Source organism: Erpetoichthys calabaricus, chromosome 3 (assembly GCF_900747795.2).
Source record: "Erpetoichthys calabaricus chromosome 3, fErpCal1.3, whole genome shotgun sequence".
Lineage (NCBI taxonomy): Eukaryota > Metazoa > Chordata > Cladistia > Polypteriformes > Polypteridae > Erpetoichthys > Erpetoichthys calabaricus.
The window spans coordinates 68331726-68352222 of record NC_041396.2 but is presented as its reverse complement, the minus strand read 5'-3'; the positions used below and the strand labels follow the sequence as shown (position 1 = coordinate 68352222).

The window sequence follows — 20497 nt, the reverse complement described above, 5'->3', positions numbered from 1 at the left end:
GTACAATTTTACTTGCTCCTTTATACTACATCAAGAGAGCAGTCTTGAAGAGAATTTCAAGGAGTTCTAGTGAATGTGACAGTTTATCTACACTTGTTAAAGAAGAATTCTGGAGCAAATGTTTGCTCCCTTAAGACTGTCTGTAAGTGATACAGTTCCAGTACTAATTGTGAAATAAAGTTTTATTGGCTAAGCAACTCATCTGAATGTTATTGTGCAACACTGAGAGTTTCACAATATAGACAGCAAAGTGGTAAAGTGGACTTGGATTGAATCCCAGCCTGGCCACAGTCCAGGCACTGTATAGAATTTACCATTTTCCTCATATCTGTGTGGCTATTTCTCTAGGTGTTCTAGCTTCTTCTTACATCCTAAAGATGTTTGTGTTAGTTTAATCGACAGTCCTAAACTGGTGGTGTATGAGAGTGAGTGTGTATGTCATTATAGCCTTCTGCCCAGTGCTGCTGGGAAAGCCTATGCCCCCCAAATTCCCATGTGAAGAGTAAGCAAGAAATTAATGATTGGGTAAATAACCAAATGTCTCCCTGGAAAAATGTTTAAATAGTGTGAGATATTAATTTCTTTCTAAATGTAACTTAAACCATAAAAATGTTAGGTTTTCAAGAATTTTAGAGAGAGAGAGAGAGACAGAAACTTTTCAATAAATAAAAAACACGGCACATCAAGTAACAAGTAAGTAGTGGTGTTTTTCATTTTGGTCAAAGATTTAAAATAGAACATATCCCATTTACTTTTATACATATGCATGTACTGTAAATGTCCTAGATAAAAATCTATCGTCACTAATTAATCAGAGGTTTTATTTCTGGATGATTTGAGTTAAGGTAATGTAATTGGAAGTACTGGCTGACTCTTGCAGTGTCTGCAATTTTGCATTTGTTATTCTTGGCATTTTATTTTAAATGACAGTTGCATCACTAGAAAAGTATGTATTTTTAGTTTTCGTTTTTTTTCCCTGTCTTCACCAGGGGGCATAACATACTTGAACGACAAAAATGTCTACATTCTTGAATTTTCTGCTTGTTTGCACTTTGGGTGAAGTATTACACTTACCAGTTCTACACACCTGAGTCTTTGTTGCACTACTTTAGTATGGAGGATACCAGCAGAAATGGTTTGGGTACCAAGTAGTAGTGACCAGAAACCTTTGAAGCTTTCCAGGCACAATCCAAGTAAAAGATACTTAGAACGCAGTCTAGAGCATGTTGCAGGCATTACATGTGTCAACCTTGTAAAACTGTCATGGCATGCTATCACAACAACCATTCCAATTTTTGGCATATCTGATGCTCATTAGATTTTTTTTTCCATTTTATGTTGTTATCAAGAAGATAAACTCTTTAGCTCTGGGAAATCTGCTCCTGACAAGGTAGCTTTTGCAGAAACTTCCTCAAAAAGACAGCTATAAAACAATCCCTTATACTGTAATATCTCATGATGACTGAAGCCATTAAAAAGAGCACAGCAACACTGTTGTTTGTTATGTCCCTTGTTGGTTCTTCTGTTGAACTCTCCTTCAGGCTTCTCTTTTGCATAGCACTGTGGATGGCACCAGAGACCTGCTTTTGAAGATTCCTGAGATTTTGATGGATGAAGAGGATGTTATTGAGTTCTATTGAATGTTGGCTATCTGAATGAATCCCATCGCCATTCTATGGAGTTGCCACTGAGCTTCCTGTATCAGTGTGAAGTGAACAGTTCTCCCCTCTTTCCTAATGCTTGTACCGTGCGTGATTGCAACCAAAGAACAGATCTGGTCTGAAATCTTTGAGCACCATTGACCCCTTTTTATGGCAGTGTAAAATCAAAAAAACATTGTAGAATCAATAATCACATTTAAATGATTATGATTTTTATAATTTCAGCACTATGGCAATATTATAAAGAAGTTTAAAGTTAAGAATACTTCTAACATGCTACCCTTTAGATTACTTAGTATCATCAACTTGGGCATAAATTCAGTAATGATGGATGAAAATTTTTTATTATTACAGCTTGTTGGCTTATAAGGATGCCCCCTAGTAAGTAAATGTGGATAGGTATTACAGAGGTATTAACGGAAATATCTGTTGGTATGGTTAAGAAGGATTCAACACATCATACAGTACCAATAAACAATTTCTAGGAGATTAGGTAGCAAACCTGGCCTGGTCACTGTTTGTCTGGAATTTGTATGTTGCAAATGGGCTTTTCTCTGGGTAATCTGGTTGTACTTCCAGATGTGAATTATTGTGGCTGTATTCATGATTATACTTTACAAATGGACTTGGTGTCCTTTTCAGAGCTGGTTCTTGCTTTCTGCTTGAATTTCTACCTTCCCACAACCCCAAAACTGGATTAAACAGATTTAGAAAATGAATAGATGGATGATGCACAGAATAATCAGATGCAAGTAAAATCATAAATTGTTAGCTAAATGATAGGAGATCTAAAAATAAAAATTAGACTTTTATCTAAAAATTGTTACTCACATAATCCAGGACTGTGGACAAAGCCAATGCCCTGAACCTGTTTTTAAATAGATATCCCATCCCACTGCTACCTTTTTCCAATGACAAGTTTCCCCACACCATCTCTATTACATCAACAACTCCTACCACGTCAACTGGAATGGCCATTGACGAGTACATCTCAGTAAAGGTTGTCCATAACTGAAGTCCAAGTAAGGGGACAACTAAGGAAGCTATGCACAGGAAAAGCCACAACACCTGATGGAGTCAGTCCTCGAGTTCTTAAGGCCTGAGCTGACCAACTTTGTGGTGTCCTCTGTCACCTGTTTCTAAGGCTCCAGAAAGTGCTGCTGCTATGGAAAACATCCCTCATTGTTCCTGCTCCAAAGAAGTGAAAGTAATGATTCCGGGTCAGTGACACTTATGTCTCACATCATGAAGACCTTTGAGAGGCTGTTTCCTGACTCTATGAGTCCTCTTGTGGTTTACCACAAGCAGTTTGCCTCTCGAGCAAAGACTGGAGTAGAGTATGCAATTATCTATCTGCTCCACAAGACTGTAGAAAGCTGGCAGCACTGTGAGGGTTCTTTTTTATTTTCTCCAGTGCCTTCGACATCATCCAGCCATTTCTATTAAGGGGTAAGCTCAGAGATTTGCAGATGGAAGAGCCTATAGTGTTCTGGATAATGAAACCATAGTTTGTGAGACTCGAGGACTGTGTTTCTGATACAGATATAAATAGCACTGGAGCATCACAAGGAATGCCCCGTCTCCTTTTCTCTTCACTCTGTACACTTCAAACTATAAATATAACACCAGGTCATGTCACTTGCATACATTTTCAGATGATTCTACACTTATGAGGTGCATTGATAGAGGATGAGACAGAATGTAGGAGTCAGGTGGAGAACTTTGTTTCTTGGTGCAGAAGAATTGTGTGCCACTTAATATCGGCAAAACCAAGGAACTGGTTATTGACTTTTGCCACACAAATAGTGCCTCTATGTCCGGTCACTATTCAGGGAGTGGATGTAGAGGTGGTGCACTTCTATAAGTACTTGGTTGTGCACATCAATGACAGGTTGAACTGGTCTCGTAACACAGAGAAGCTATATAAGAAAGGGCAGAGCAGGCTCTTCTTCCTTAGGAGACTGCATTTAGTATTTAATATGAGTAATGACATCATTCACATCTACAACTCCATGATGGCCAGGGTGTTTATCTATTCTGTGATGTGCTGGGCTGGAAGCATCAATTCAGGAGAGGCCCACCAATCAACAAGCTAATTAAAATGAGCACATTCAGTTATAGAACACATGCACTAGACCCCCAGCAGGTAGTAGCAAAGGAGGAATAAAAACAGAACTGCTGGCCACTGTGAACAATGCTACACATCATCTCTCAGATACGCAAACACTGAATACTTTCAGCCAACAAATTATTCAGCAACAGTGTGTCAAGAAATACTACGGTGTCTCCATTATACCAACAGCAATACACATGAAATAATGTCTCACTGTGACTTTGACTGTCAAGTCAGATGTTTTTCTTTCTTTTTTTATTTATCTATCATCTGTAGATGAAAGATACAAACAATGCCGAAATAAAACATGTGCTGCAAATAAAGTATTCCAACCAACATTGACATAATCTGTTCTCACCTCTAAGGTCAAGCATACAGTGCTAGAGCAAGAGATACCAGACCAGCAGCTTCTAAAGCAGTTTTTAACCATCCATTGAGATGTATCATGAATCAGGAACTCTCTGACTGCTATTCTATAATATATCTCATGTCAAACATAATACTTTTAGCATCACTATATTTTTGACTCTGCTGTACATTGTCTTGCTTTTCTATACCATAGGTATATATTTTTTGTATTTAGTCAAAATATTCAAGACATTATACTTGACCCATGATCCTATGCCCATTCTCATTATAGACTACAACCTTTCTGGGACGTAAAAAAAAAAAAACATATTAAAACACTTGCAAGGTAAAATATTTTAGAATTTAAAAGAGGCAATGCAATTTCAACGGATAATTAACAAATTTACTTTTATTTATTTTATTAAATACAAAAAAATGGAAGAAAACACTAGGTTTTCAAAAACGACACTAGATGATTACAGCATAATATGAATTTCCGGTATGCAAAGCACAAAAATTACACCTGCATAACAAAAGTTCTATGCCATCTGGAAAATACATTTTTGAAAATAAATGTCTTTTCTTGGCAAGATGAAAAAGAAAAACTCAATTCATTGATAAAAATGTGTCTTTTAGAAAAGAAATGGTCATTTACACAAATATTCTCTTTGAAAACTCTGGGATTGCGTGCCATTTTGCACCTTTGAACCTCTGAAATTACCCATCCAACTGCTCCCACATGTTGACAGCAAAGCCTCCGCTCATCACTATAAGTTTTAAAAACAAGAGTGTCTTGTTTTTCAAATATACAAAAAATAATTTACTCATTGTTGAGGAGGGATTAATATAATAAACAGGGTCCTTTAAGAACTTTCAATTAAAAATGTAAGAATGAAATTCTTATTTATAGAATGGGTCTAATGAAACCAGATGTGTAAAATAAATATTTAATAGACAAACAAAATCATTGCCTGTTGAAGCTGCTGGTTTATGGATGCTTGTTTGGTGATATTTTTAAATAATTATGTAACTTTATATTATGTTTGCATGTATTAATATTAAAATACTTAGTTGATATTAATAACAACAATACACTGTAGCATAACAATTCAACTCATTCTTAGTGAAAGTTCTCTTTCTATCTATATACAGTACATTTAATGTGATAATTCAGACTTGGGAAATTAAATATTTATTTACATTATAATATTATTCATTTTAATTGACTTTTAGGAATAGTATTTCCTAACTGATAACGTTTGCAACCTTCAGTGATTTTGAAAAAACATTACTAGCATACAGAGCTATCTAAATATTTAATACAATACTAAAATCTGCATATAAAGAAGTACTGTAATTGAATCTCTTGAAACGCACAAGGCTTTTTAATCTCTGTGTCTTCCTACTGAATGAAACATTCATGTATAATTCAAGGTATTGTAGTAGTAAACAAGTGTGCTCCAGTTAACTGTTGACAGATCTTTAGCGCCATCAAGTGGTCAAAAGAACTCCTACGTTAAAGTCTGCAATACTGGGAAATTAAATGCAAAACTTGTTGAAGAACTTCTTCTTTTGGACAGTTAGCATCTATTATTTTACAAATGGAGCCTTCTATTCTCTTGTAGACTTCATCAACCCTTGAAAATAAAACAAAGTATTTTAGGAATATACACAATTATTATTATAAACAAAGAGAGAAAGAAAGAATTGTCTTGCAGAGACAGTAATTCTGATTATCATTATTATTATTCTTGTGAGTTTATTTGCTCTTTCATACAGTAAAGTACATCTGTATAAACAAAATAAAACTATTTAGAAAGAAAAAAAGTTACAAGAAAATTACTACAGAACATATTTAAACTGTTTATTAAAATAACATTTTATATTCAAGGGAAGGATTGTTTTTTTGCCTTACACTTAATGTGGCTGGCATACATATAGATCCCACTGATCATGTAATAAAAAATGAGCAAAAAGATGGATAAATTGTAAAAATAATGATGGAGCATATTAATGCTGTAAAATATATTAATTATGCATTTAGATGTATCCATTTTTCCAAAACCATTTCTTCTAGTACAAAATCATGGGGTGCACTGCAACAACAAATACACCTGAATAACTGGGTGTTGTGATCTAACAAGGTTGCTTTTCCCTTTGACTCTGATTGGATTCCTGACTGCATTTTGTTTGTCTTCCATTTGTTTCCTTTTCAACTCTAGTTTTCTCTGAGAGTTTAAAGACATGCTATTAATTTGATGGTTGACCAAGTATCTCTGTAAATATACCCCATGATGAACTAGTATCCTTCTAGGGATGTCTCCTGCTTTCTTACAACTGACAATACATCCCAATGTCTCAAATGACTGACCAGAAAATGATAGGAAAATTAAAGGTTGAATGGATGAATTTTAGAGGTTAATAATCAAATTACATACATATTTATTGCAATAACCAGTACATTGTTATTACGAAAATGAAATCTACTATTTTCTATTCATACTTATGTTACATCTTATTTGAAAAATGTCCCTTCTACATTCCAAAATATTTTAAGAGTGAAGAGGCTTTGAAGAAATCTCATGAAAAATAAAATTTTACTGCAGTTTTATTAAGAGCTAGAAGAGGTGCCTGGCACTACCCGCAGTGGGGGCACCAACTAAATTTAGAACTGAAACATGATCTGTGGTGTTTTCCTGTACAAATGGTTAAATTTTGCAAGATTTTGTGGAGATTAGTTAAATGGTGTGGATTTCCATACGGGTATCTAATGCTACTTTGCGTGGGTGCACCAATTCAATTTAGAAACAAAACATAACCTATGGTCTTCCCTGTACAAATGGAATCTATGCAAAATTTGGAAGATGGTGTGGATTTGCAAATTGGACACACATAAAGGTCTGGTTGGCTGGTTTTACATTCCTTAATGGGGATCTAAGTTTCATATTTCATGTATTGAGATAAACAAGCAGTGAAAGATTTATTCATACAGACATACAGAATGCATAGATTTATATTAACACTTCAGTTTGAATTTATTTCTACATTCTGTTTTTCTAGGAAGGTAAGCTTATGGAGCACTTTAAAATAGAGAAACAATAAATACAATATACATAGAAAATTCTAAATATATTCTTCTCAATACTGAAAACTAAGGCAACATAAAGTAAGAAAAATACACCTTCAGAAATTCATTTTGCTTGCTACACATATACCAGGGCCAGACCTCTTCCCTTTTACCACAGTCTGGAGATGGACTGCTGAATTCCATCATTTCAGGACACCTCTTGAAAATGTCACAGGGTATGACCATCCAAAGACAAGACAGTTGTTAACATCTTTGTCAAATCATAATGGAGAATCATAGAGTGACAGGACATGAGATACGAGACAGTATACAGCAGGTATACTGTAGTATTAACTGCCATATACTGCATCATTAGCTGTGGGTCAGATGAATCCATTTTTCATGAACAATAAACATGAGGATGATCTGTGCATATTGGATGCCCGGAATATTAAATGTCTGATGCATTTCTTTATTTGTGTGAGTAGAAAGAGAAAATAAATTTGGACTGGGGAACATTTAAGATGTGTGCCATAACTTGGCATGAAATCTGAAAATATAATTATGAGTCCAAACAACAACAGAAACAAGGGAAGTATGATAATTCTCCAACATCAAGCCAATCCTGGTAAAATCATGCACAATTTTCTTTGATGTTCAGGATGCATACTAATATTGATTCATACCTCAAAAAGCCCACATAACTAGACAATATCATGCTGGTTTGTTTTGTGTTGTCTGGAAGTTAGTTGGGGAGGAGTGCTAAAGAGAGCAGTTGACCTTCTGCCTTCTGCATCATGGCAGTGCCCTGTGCATACTGCACAAGTTGCTGCATAAATTTCAAATTACCTTTGCTATTTGATTTACCCTCATAACTATATAAATTCTGTTATTAAGGCATTTTCTTTCCAACTACAAGTGGGAGCTAAGATATATCCCTCTTTGTCTATTGCTAATCTTGAAAAGGTGATTCATGTCTTTATTTATTTGTGATTTCACTACTGTAACTCATTTTACAGTGGAGTTGTACAGCAAGCCCTCTCCTCTACAATTGACCCAAAATTCAGCTGCTAGACTTTTCATGGGTACATTTAAGCGTAACCATCTACATTAGCTACCGGTCCATTGCTGGGTTGACTTTAAGGTGCTATCGTTTGTTGTTAAGTGCTCAAACTGATTAACACCTTCTATCTCTCCAACCTTTTGCATCTTTATATTCTAACTCACTGGCTTAGGTCCTCAGATCAGACACTCTCAGTAGTGCCCTCGGCTTGATTAGGGCCTAAAGGTGAGCATGCTTTCAAAACAGCCCCAGTTAGGATTAATTTAACTGCTCATGTCAGGTCTGCAACAATAGTGGTCATTATTAAATACAGGCTGACAACACAATCTTTTCTCTTTTGCTTTTAATTATAATTGGTTCCTTTAATAACTTTATTGTGTTTTATGTTTTGTCTTTTATTAAACTTTATTCAATCTTAAAATGTAGTTCTTTTTACCTTATTTATTTTAAAGTGCAGAACGTTGGGACTACCTATTCACCACATTGTACAAATTTGGGTTTGGCCCAAATATATGTGCATGGATTAAACTACTCTATACCAGTCCTGAAGTCTCTGTTTGTATTACCAACATCATTTCAAACTACTTCAAACAAGAAGTGGCACTTAACAAGGATGCCCCCTATCACCATTGCTCTTTGTAATTGCTATTGAGCTATTGGCTATTCACTTTTGAAATGTATCAGAGAAATGTATCAGAGATAAAGGTGATTACCAGAGAAGGACTTGAATAGAAAATATCATTATATGCAGATGATATGGTACTGTAAATGTCAGACCCACAAATTTCCATACCAGCAGTCCTCAATGGACTAGCAGAATTTCAAATGATATGTGGACTGAAAATTAATTTGAATAAAAGTGTGCTTTTTACAGTGAACAAAATATAGCACAAAATATTTGACTGGACCCCTTCCTATTTATTTTAACAGATCAGTTCAAATACCTAGGGGTAAACATCACAAGTAAATATAAAGATCTTTTTCAACAAAATTTTGCTATCTGCATAGAAAAAATTAAACAAGTTGTAAACAGATGGTCTACCCTCCATCTCACATCAAGATGAACATTCTTCCCAAGCTTCTATTTCTATTTCAGAGCATCCCTATATACATTAAAAAAATTTTAACCTCATTAATTTGAAATTCAAAACGTTCATGCATACAAAGGGCAACTCTACAACAACCTAAAGCAGAAGGGAGCATGGCACTACCTAACTTTCAATTTTATTACTGGGAGGCAAATACACAAGGTATAAAGACCTGGACTTCGACACAAATCCATGAATATACTCAAGGCTGGTCTGCAACACAAATAAAATCATGCTGTACGTCTTCGGCCTACTTTGTGCCCCAGTAAATACAAAATTATTGTCAATACACTAATAATCCAATTGTCCATCAATCACTCTGAAAATGGAACCAATGTAGGAAGCACTTTAAGATAGAGAAGCTCTTATCTAATGCACATCTACATGACAACCCCCTTTTTCTACCTTCTCACACCTACACAGTAATGTTTGGAAAATGTCTGGGATTAAAATATGATGGACGTTCAAAAAGTTTCTGCACTTAATATTTTCGTTGGAAACGGTGAAGGCTGGAGGAGTAGTAATTGGGAATTAAAATGTTGGTATGACGCTGGGAAAATTGCATCACAAACAAAGACGTGTAGAAAAGTGATGTAATTTGTTTTTGAAATTGTTATTAGATAGAGTTAAAAAAAGTGCGGAAACTTTTTGAATGTCCCTTATATTTAATTTGTATATATTAGTCTTTGTATCTTATGAACAATTATGTTTCAAATTTAACTTCCCACCAACACAATTTTTCCACTACTTTCAAATCTGAAACTTTGCTAATGGAACCCTTCCCAATTTTCCTCATCTCCCACCCATTTCTATTCTAGAGGCAATACTGATCAGTTTTGAAGACTCAGACAGCAACATTTTAAAGACTCTTCCTTTCAAAGATCCTAGGGTACAATGGGGAAAGAATCTTTCTCTTAACAGTTCAGAAATGGAGTGTAAGGCAGCCATGTGCAGAATATACTCTAGCTCCATATGTGCAAAGCATTCAATCAGTCAACTTAAAATCTTTTATCAATCACATTTATCTTGTTTGAAATTGTCCAAAATGATTCCAGGCCAAGATTCACTGCACTCTATCTCCAGCCTCAAGTGGGACACATGTTTTGGGCGTGCACCAAATTAATATAATTTTGGACTAAAATCTTTGAATGTCTATCAGAGAGCCTTGGTGTCACAATCACTCTGAACCCATTAACAGCCATTAGTGTACTCCTTAAAGTGGAGAAGGACAAATTGATTGTAATTACTTATGCCACACTAGTAGCACGTGGACTTATCTTGCTCAACTGGAAGAATCCCATCCCACCAGTTATAAGTCAGTGAGTAACTGATGTTCGATACTTTTTGCAATTGAAAAATTTAATTCTCACTTTAATCGGGGAAAAGGACATTCTCCTTTCTTTGTGTTTTTAAAGATTTGTTGTGTTTCTTTCTCTCGGGTGAGGGCTGAATTCTGGTTTATTAAGTTTGACATAATTGTATGGAATGTTGTTTTCTTCAAATAAAATTAAGAAAATTTAAAAAAATAATAATTTGTTTTGGTCAGTGTTTGTTTTTTTAAATGTTCTTTATAAATAAACTAAACTAATTTACTACAAAAAATAAACCATGTCATCAATATTTAATTAACATGATATCTTATTTGCCACATTATAAAAATAACAGAAAGATGGTTACCACTAAAAACAGTGAAACAACTATGAAGGAAAACAGAAAAACATTAAGCTTATTACAATTTTGTAACCGTGCAGCTACAACCCTGCCAAAAAAAATGTGACCGCAGCAGTCTGGCGTGGTTGCTAAGGAAATGGGCTTTAAACCTCAGAGTTACCAATTCAATTTCCAACTGTGACATGCGACCCGGAGCAAGTCACTTAACCTGCCTGCGCTCTGACTGTAAAAAATGCAACTGTAAGCAATTGCACTATATACAGTACCTGTGCTTGGTAAATGCCTTTGAACAGTACTTTCAATAGAATGATGGTATACAATATAAAGAGAGCTTGTCATCTCTATTCTCTCACAGTCTGACCAGAAAGACATGAGGTAACCAGTACACCCATTGATCTTAAATATAATTGATATATGTGACAGATTATAACTCTAAGAATTTATACATTAGGGTCGTAGTGAAAAGCCAAGCAAAATGACACCTTTTATTGGCTAACTAAAAAGATTACAATATGCAAGCTTTCGAGGTAACTCGGGCCCCATCTTCAGGCAAGATTAGACTAGATTACATTAGGGTCTTAAATTATCCTTTACATTATATGAAATAATTAAAAGTTATTTCGAGCACAATTTATATTATATTGTTGAATAAAATTTACATGTTGTGACCTCTGCTTGATCAGCCACAAATCTGCTTGTTTCATTGCTCTAAACAAATAATGAGAAATCTGACCAGGCTAATCCCATGGAACATTTAAAAAAAAAACTCCAAAAAATCTACCTTTATCATTTGGCTTTTTCATTTTTTCATTACCCCCTCTAATATATTACATATTATATAATTAATAGATTTGCAATCATTATTACATTCTACTATTTTTTTCCAACCATCTGATCGCCTGTGATATTGGAAGGAATGTTGATATCCCAACCATCAACAAATCCCACTGCATTTAATGTTCTCGGACAAAGCTTAAAAACAATAAGTGTTATGATTTGGAAGATATTTTAATTTTTTATGCCATTTTGTTACTCATTTTTGTCTATATCTATATATCTCTTTTTGAACATTCATTTTACCTTTTACGGCAGTTGAAAAAGTAAAAAATATTTAGCATTTTGCTTCAACACAATTTTGTCTGACCTTGATTGCCACCATTTTATGCACTTTTGTTGTGGTAGTTGCTATGGCATAACTATGGGAGATGTTCAGGTTCACAATGTCCATATCACTGGGGTCAAGGGTATAAAGGTTTGCTAAAAAACACTTTCTGGTATCTGAGATTTGATAAAAAAAAAAGGTTTGGATGTGTTACTGTGGTGTGGGTTAATGAATTTTTTTTTTGTTCTTTATGTCACCTTATACAATTTCTTGTATTAGGAATTTGTTAGTTTTCACATACCCCTTGGGGTCAGAGCATAGGGTCAGCCATTGTACAGCTCCCCTGTAGCAATTACAGGTTAATGGTCTTGCTCAAGGGCCCAGCAGAGTAGGATCTCTTTTGGTAGTAACGGGGATTTGAACTGGCAACCTTCTGGATACCAGCGCAGATCCTTAGCCTCAGAGCCACCACTCCACCCTAAATTGCTTATGGTTTTTAGGTCTTTGACATTTGGTTTACGTTTCAACTCTTGATTACAAATCGGTGAGACTTTATTTTTCATGTACATTTCACATTCTGATCCTCTTTAATAAAATTCCCTGTGTCTAAGTGAGTATAATAAGGGACAACTTAGGCACATTTATGTTTGGTAGAATGCCCAAGTTGGGTGCCAGGCTCTCATTTGGTCTTCGAACTCATGCAGGTTTATTTTCCCCTGTATCTTGCTGGCTGGAGTTCTTATTTTTACACCTCCCTGACTATCTTACCAGGGCATCAGATTTATTATTACAGTCATTAGAGACTTACAAAGTTAATTTAGAAATTGAATCCATAATTAAGAACTCTACTTTCTGTGATATTTATTTATCTGTAATTTATCTTTGTTGATACTCATTGAATTATTCCTATTCATTCCTTAATACTTATTTATAATTTATTGTTTTTATTTTAACTAGCAGTTTTTTTTCTTTTACATCTTGTTCAGCACTTTGAGCCACATGTTTTTTTATTAAAATGTGCTATAGTAATAAATGTTGAGAAGCAAATGATTAGCATTGACTAGATTTAATTTCCACCCCAGGTACTTTCTCTTGTCAAGGGTTGCAATACTTTTTTCTGTCAGTTCTCTGGGATTCTTTTCACATCCCACAAAGTGTAGGTTTGGTTATTTAGCAACTCTAAATTGGCCCAGTACTGTACGAGTGTAGGTGTATTCATAAGTGTATCCAGTAATTGACTGAGCAGGATCACAAAAAGAACAGATGAATGACTAATCTTAAACTGAAATCCAGACAGGATCTAATGCTGTGGCAAACATAACACAAACCTTTTAAAGTACAATAAAGCGTACAGTACAAAACAGATTTGAATGTATCATGTGCATTAGGGTGGTTCAAGAATTGTTTGTGACTTTACTTTATCTGGGCTTCAATAACACCTCTTAACACCAAATTACTATGTTATGTAATCACTAACTATGCTACAATAAGGAAAGGATAAGGAAATGTTGCAGATATCAAGCCCAATTAGTTCATTTATAGATTGTAGTCAACAAACAGAAAATAAATAGTTAACAGAATTCATTTAGGATACTAAATATAAAAATTGGAAGGGGTCCTTTTGAGATGATATTATCAGGAAGTACACACATTTTTTTTTCATTGCAAATAAAGTATATACTGTATCAATGTGCACTTAAACGGGGGCTGGTGATGTATGTAAAACACTCAGAAGCCGATCATATTTCTCACAAACCTCTGACACTCTAACACAGTAATGCTCAGATTTAGCAATTTAGCAAATGTGTCAAAGGATTGCTTGCTTTACATCTAATGTTTCTATAAAGGAAATCAACGTAGCAAGAGGAACACAATTTAATCAAATAATCCTGACCAAACTGACCACAAATCATTTGTGGATTTGCATGCATGCATTCTTTGAGCAAGCTGAGGTCTGGCAGAATACACGTTCAGTCTTTGGTATGCCCATTATTTACCACAATCCGGAATTTTGTATTATAAAAGTCTACTCCTAGGAGAAAAGCAAGTATTGATTACTAGAGCTCATAATGTTCATGAGGAAAACCAGAACTAATAATGGCTTCCAGTATTACTTTCTCAGTTTTCATTTAACAGCTAGCAAAAAGGAAAAAAACATGTTTTTATTCTAAAACCCATCTTCATGCAGAAGTGACACAATAGCACAGTGGTCCAAAGACCTAGTTCTTAAATTCTGTTTTTTTTTATTGAGTTAGAAACTCTGTCACATTTTTCTGATGGAATCAAAATAGATTATAAGATATACATACTGTAAATCATCTTTGCAGAACTCTCACTCCAAAGAAGGCTTGCCCAACCATCTAGTCATTTCCCAGTTTCACTTAATTCAATTTAGTGTCGTGATGAGACAAAATCTATGCTTACAGCACTGGCTGCAAGGCAGGATCCCACTTTTGATAAAGTGTCGGTCAATCACTGAGCAGCTTCTCTGCCCGAGGCAATTAAGTGACTATTTATAAAGTTTTTAGGAGAATCTACCCACATGATTCTTCTTTAAATGCTGAAATGTGGATCACTATTGATTTGCCAATACAGTACACATACAGTAGCATCGAGGATCGCTTTGAGAACTCAAAAATACTGTACTGACAACTTTTCATTATTTTAGCTTCATCCAGTCTTATACCAGCTTGACAAAATAAAACAGAGGTCAACTCCTATCTTATGTTTTGCTACTGTTTGATTTCCGACTAACACATCACAGTTTTTCAAAGATGACAGCACACTTCTTCAGTCTTTGTTAGCACTACAGTCCTTTCTCATCTTCTATATAAACTGCTCTGTCAATACCAGTCCACACCACCTTGTTTAACTAAGTGCCATCTTGAAGGACAACGCTGATGAAATAATGTATACTGCTAACGTTTTGAGCCTAGTGGGACAAAAATGATGTGTGTTTTAAATTCAGAATGACAGAAAGACTTATGAATTGGATTAGCATGTATGGAAAATGAATAAATGAAGCAAAAGTTTAAGTTAAAAAATACAAAGCATGATAAATGCAATTCTAGAGGTTGCATTTTACTAAAAGTGTATTAAGGGTTACACAATTATCTGAAAATGTTGATCTTGATTACGCTTGTGCAGAAATGTCTGCTCTGTTTTACAGTTATGGTCCTTTGGTGCTAAGGAGAAGACATTAAACATGGTTTATTGCACAATAATTCAAAGTGTGATCCAATACTGCATGGCAGCATAGTACAAGAGCTTAAACTGCTGCAATCAAAGTTCAGACTCCTCATCCTCTTGAAAGTTGCTCCAATGGTAATTGGTTTGCAAATCGACCAGGGTCTTTAAAACATCAACTGACTATTATGCATGTGAAAAGAGTGTCAGTAGACTTTAGCCAGACCTGTCTTAAAAAGTTAATAACAATATCTGCCATTAAATATGTATGCCATACAGTGAAATTCATACTTGCATGTACTCATGAACAAGTAACATCTCGCCACTCTCCAGCATCAAGACAGATATGATAGTCTCTAAAACTGCAAAACAAATAGATATAAAGGTCTGTAATAAATGTACTAAAACATTTAAAGTCTACGTTTTTTTCTTTATATATGGATAGTGTATGTGGGCGGGTGTCCCAGCCAGGATGGAGCATGGTTCCTTACCCAGACGTGAGGCTAGTCCTTCAGAAACAAGAAAAAGAAGACAAGGATCATCCAGTCTTGGCCTCAAGACAAGCATGAGATACCAAAATGAAGGTGGTTACATGGGCATCCGTTTCAGGGACAGGTTCAGGTTTCTTACCTGGCCGAAGGCCAATATAATGGTAGAATCAGGGGCAAACCTGCTTGGACCATTTTCTCCCCTGCTGTTTTAGATGGCAGCATCTCTAGGCTAGGATTCCCACACAGACACCTGCAAGACATGCTGGGTCCTGTAGTCTCATGGGGTAGTCCTGTTGATTTCTGTGCAGGCCACCAGGGGGAGCTGCCAGGTTTAGTAATCCCTATTAAGTAGGGCTTCCATTTGACTCAGAAGTGCTTCCAATGGGCACTAATAATCCTGCATTAATCTCACAAACACAAAATACTGGTTAATGGTGGATGAGGAAAAGTCAATTAATCTAATGAATTCTGCAGATTCACACTTATATTTCAGGTGGAAGAGGATATGACAGAAGCTCACCGAATTCAAGGATCCATCCTGGAATCAAAATACATTCTGTCAACAAGGCAGCCTTGTGGTCTAGAGGTAGTGTAAAGGATTGGAATGCATTTTCAAGATAAATTAGAGGTGCCTTGATACAAGTAGTTTAAATTCCAGAGCGTATCTGAATTTTGTTTCCAATCATGTATACCTCTTCATGGCAACACAGAACCCCACTGTAGGTTTTAGCAGCATATTTTCTCCATGTCACAACGTTAGAAAAATTACTGGAATGGTTTTAAGAACATGAGAGTGAATTGGACTTAATGGACAGATCAGGTTAACTGGACATGTGTTAAAAGGAAGTTGCAACAAGCAATTCCAACCAGAGATCCAATATAAGCTAAGTATGAACAGTCTGAGAATGACTGGTATCAAAATGGGACAGCTTTCCTGTGACACACTTTTAACATTTAGTGAAGTTCATGCACGAATGAATGAATTCTGCCAGCTTTGAGGGCTAATAGAAGAGCAATTCACCATTAGCTATATATACCTCATACAGTGGCTGCTTGCTGTACATGCAAGCCTGGATGTGCAGGGGATTAGTTACTGTATATTCATCTTTAAAGAATATTGAAAATCAATGAATGTTTACATGAGAGTTTTAGTTTTTGTCTTTCTATGGAAATAATGTGTTGTAAACGAGTCTTATGCTGCTTCCTTCACACCTCATACAAAAAGCTGCCTTTTTCTGATACGTCACAACAGGCCTTCCAACTAGACAACTGGCCTGACAAAAGCTGACAATCCCTTGGTAAACGTATATTCCAATGTACAAAAATTCTTCAAATTTACAACTAAAATATCAGCACCATTTTGTCTTTGAATCTGTACCATAAAGTGAAGCACTGTATCAAACCAATAAGACATCGCCAGACTGGAAAAGCACAAACATTGCTCTCTATATACAGTTAGGTCCATAAATATTTGGACAGAGACAACTTTTTTCTAATTTTGGTTCTGTACATTACCACAATGAATTTTAAATGAAACAACTCAGATGCAGTTGACGTGCAGACTTTCAGCTTTAATTCAGTGGGGTGAACAAAACGATTGCATAAAAATGTGAGGCAACTAAAGCATTTTTTGAACACAATCCCTTCATTTCAGGGGCTCAGAAGTAATTGGACAATTGACTCAAAGGCTATTTCATGGGCAGGTGTGGGCAAGTCCGTCGTTATGGCATTATCAATTAAGCAGATTAAAGGCCTGGAGTTGATTTGAGGTGTGGTGCTTGCATGTGGAAGATTTTGCTGTGACCAGACAACATGCGGTCAAAGGAGCTCTCCATGCAGGTAAAAGAAGCCATCCTTAAGCTGCGAAAGCAGAAAAAACCCATCCAAGAAATTGCTACAATATTACGAATGGCAAAATCTACAGTTTGGTACATCCTGAGAAAGAAAGCAAGCACTGGTGAACTCAGCAACGCAAAAAGACCTGGACGTCCACGGAAGACAACAGTGGTGGATGATCACAGAATCATTTCCATGGTGAAGAGAAACCCCTTCACAACAGCCAACCAAGTGAACAACACTCTCCAGGGGGTAGGCGTATCGATATCCAAGTCTACCATAAAGGGAAGACTGCATGAAAGTAAATACAGAGGGTGCACTGCAAGGTGCAAGCCACTCATAAGCCTCAAGAATAGAAAGACTAGATTGGACTTTGCTAAGGAACATCTGAAAAAAGCCAGCACAGTTCTGGAAAAACATTCTTTGGACAGATGAAGCCAAGATCAACCTCTACCAGAATGATGGCAAGAAAAAAGTATGGAGAAGGCGTGGAACAGCTCATTATCCAAAGCATAGCACATCATCTGTAAAACACGGTGGAGGCAGTGTGATGGCTTGGGTGTGCATGGCTGCCAGTGGCACTGGGACACTAGTGTTTATTGAGGATGTGACACAGGACAGAAGCAGCCGAATGAATTCTGAGGTGTTCAGAGACATACTGTCTGCTCAAATCCAGCTAAATGCAGTCAAATTGATTGGGCGGCGTTTCATGATACAGATGGACAATGACCCAAAACATACAGCCAAAGCAACCCAGGAGTTTATTAAAGCAAAGAAGTAGAAAATTCTTGAATGGCCAAGTCAGTCACCTGATCTTAACCCAATTGAGCATGCATTTCACTTGCTGAAGACTAAACTTCAGACAGAAAGGCCCACAAACAAACAGCAACTGAAAGCCGCTGCAGTAAAGGCCTGGCAGAGCATTAAAATGGAGGAAACCCAGCATCTGGTGATGTCCATGAGTTCAAGACTTCAGGCTGTCATTGCCAGCAAAGGGTTTTCAACCAAGTATTAGAAATGAACATTTTATTTCCAGTTATTTAATTTGTCCAATTACTTTTGAGCCCCTGAAATGAAGGGATTGTGTTAAAAAAATGCTTTAGTTGCCTCACATTTTTATGCAATCGTTTTGTTCACCCCACTGAATTAAAGCTGAAAGTCTGCGCTTCAACTGCATCTGAGTTGTTTCATTTAAAATTCATTGTGGTAATGTACAGAACCAAAATTAGAAAAAAGTTGTCTCTGTCCAAATATTTATGGACCTAACTGTACGCTGTCACACACGTGTGAGTAGGAAGGAGCTGTATGGACCATCCATCCATCCATCCATTCATTATCCACCGCTTATCCAAGGTCGGGTCGTGGGGGCAGCAGCCTAAGCAGGAAAGCCCAGACCTCCCTCTCCCTAGCCACCTCCTCCAGCTCCTCTGGGAGGACCCCGAGGCGTTCCCAAGCCAGCCGGGAGATATAATCCCTCCAGCGTGTCCTGGGTCTGCCTTCTCCCAGTGGGACATGCCCGGAACACCCCCCCCAGGGAGGCGTCCATGGGGCATCCTGACCAGATGCCCGAACCACCTCAACTTACTCCTCTCAATGCGGAGGAGCAGCGACTCTACTCTGAGTCTCTCCCGGATAACTGAACTCCTCACCCAATCACTAAGGGAAAATCCAGCCACCCTGCGGAGATAACTCATTTCGGCCGTTTGTATCTGCGATCTTGCTCATTCGGTCACTACCTAAAGCTTGTGGCCATAGATGAGGGTAGGAACGTAGATCGACTGGTAAATTGACAGCCTCACCTTTTGGCTCAACTCTTTCTTCACCACGACGGATTGTTGCAGAGCCCACATTACTGCGGATGCCGCACCAATTCGTCTGTTGACCTCCCACTCCATTCTTCCCTCACTTGTGAACAAGACCCCGAGATACTTGAACTCCTCCACTTGAGGCAGTAATGTGTTACCAACCTGGAGAGAGCATTCCACCCTTTTCCGGCTGAGAACCATGGCCTCGGATTTAGAAGTGCTGACTCTCATCCCTGCCGCTTCACACTCAGCTGTGAACTGCTCCAGTGAGAGCTGGAGGTCACTGTCCGATGAAGCCAACAGAACCACGTCATCCGCAAATAGCAGAGACAAGATTCTGAGGTCACCGAACCATACCCCCTCCACTCCTTGGCTGCGCCTAGAAATTCTGTCCATAAAACTTATGAACAGAATCGTTGACAAAGGGCAGCCCTGGCGGAGTCCAACCTCAACAGGAAACGAGTCCGACTTATTACCGGCAATGCAGACCAAGCTCCTGCTCCTCCTGTACAGGGACTGAATGGCTCATAACAACAAGCCTTGTACTCCGTACTCTCGGAGCACAATCCAAAGGATGCTTTGAGGGACACGGTCAAATGCCTTCTCCAAATCCACAAAACACATGTGAACTGGTTGGGCAAACTCCCATGCCCACTCCAGGATCCTGGCCAGGGTGTAGAGCTGGTCCAGTGTTCCACGGCTGGAACGGAATCCGCATTGTTCCTCTTGAATCCGAGATTCGACCATCGACCGAACTCTCTTCTCCAGCACCCCTGAATAGACCTTACTGGAAGGCTGAGGAGTGTGATCCCTCTCTAGTTGGAGCACATCCTCCAGTCACCCTTCTTATAAAGGGGGACCACCACCCCGGTTTGCCAATCCAGAGGTACTACCCCAGATGTCCATGCGATGTTGCAGAGACGTGTCAACCAGGACAGCTCCACAACATCCAGAGCCTTGAGGAACCCAGGCCTAACCTCGTCCACCCCAGGGGCCCCACCACCTCGAAGCTTTTCAACTACCTCAGCGACCTCGGCCCCTGATATGGATTGCTCCCCCCCCCCCA

General features: G+C 37.4%; 1 protein-coding gene across 1 annotated transcript in view; it reads right to left on the bottom strand.

Moving 5' to 3' along the window:
* Positions 1-4503: 4503 nt before the first annotated feature.
* Positions 4504-20497, bottom strand: part of cmpk2 (cytidine monophosphate (UMP-CMP) kinase 2, mitochondrial) — a 42127-nt gene continuing 26133 nt past the window's right edge. The window contains exon 5 of the mRNA XM_028796904.2: positions 4504-5759. Coding sequence (XP_028652737.1) covers positions 5639-5759 — 121 coding nt within the window. The 3' untranslated portion in view covers positions 4504-5638. The remainder of the gene's footprint in view (positions 5760-20497) is intronic.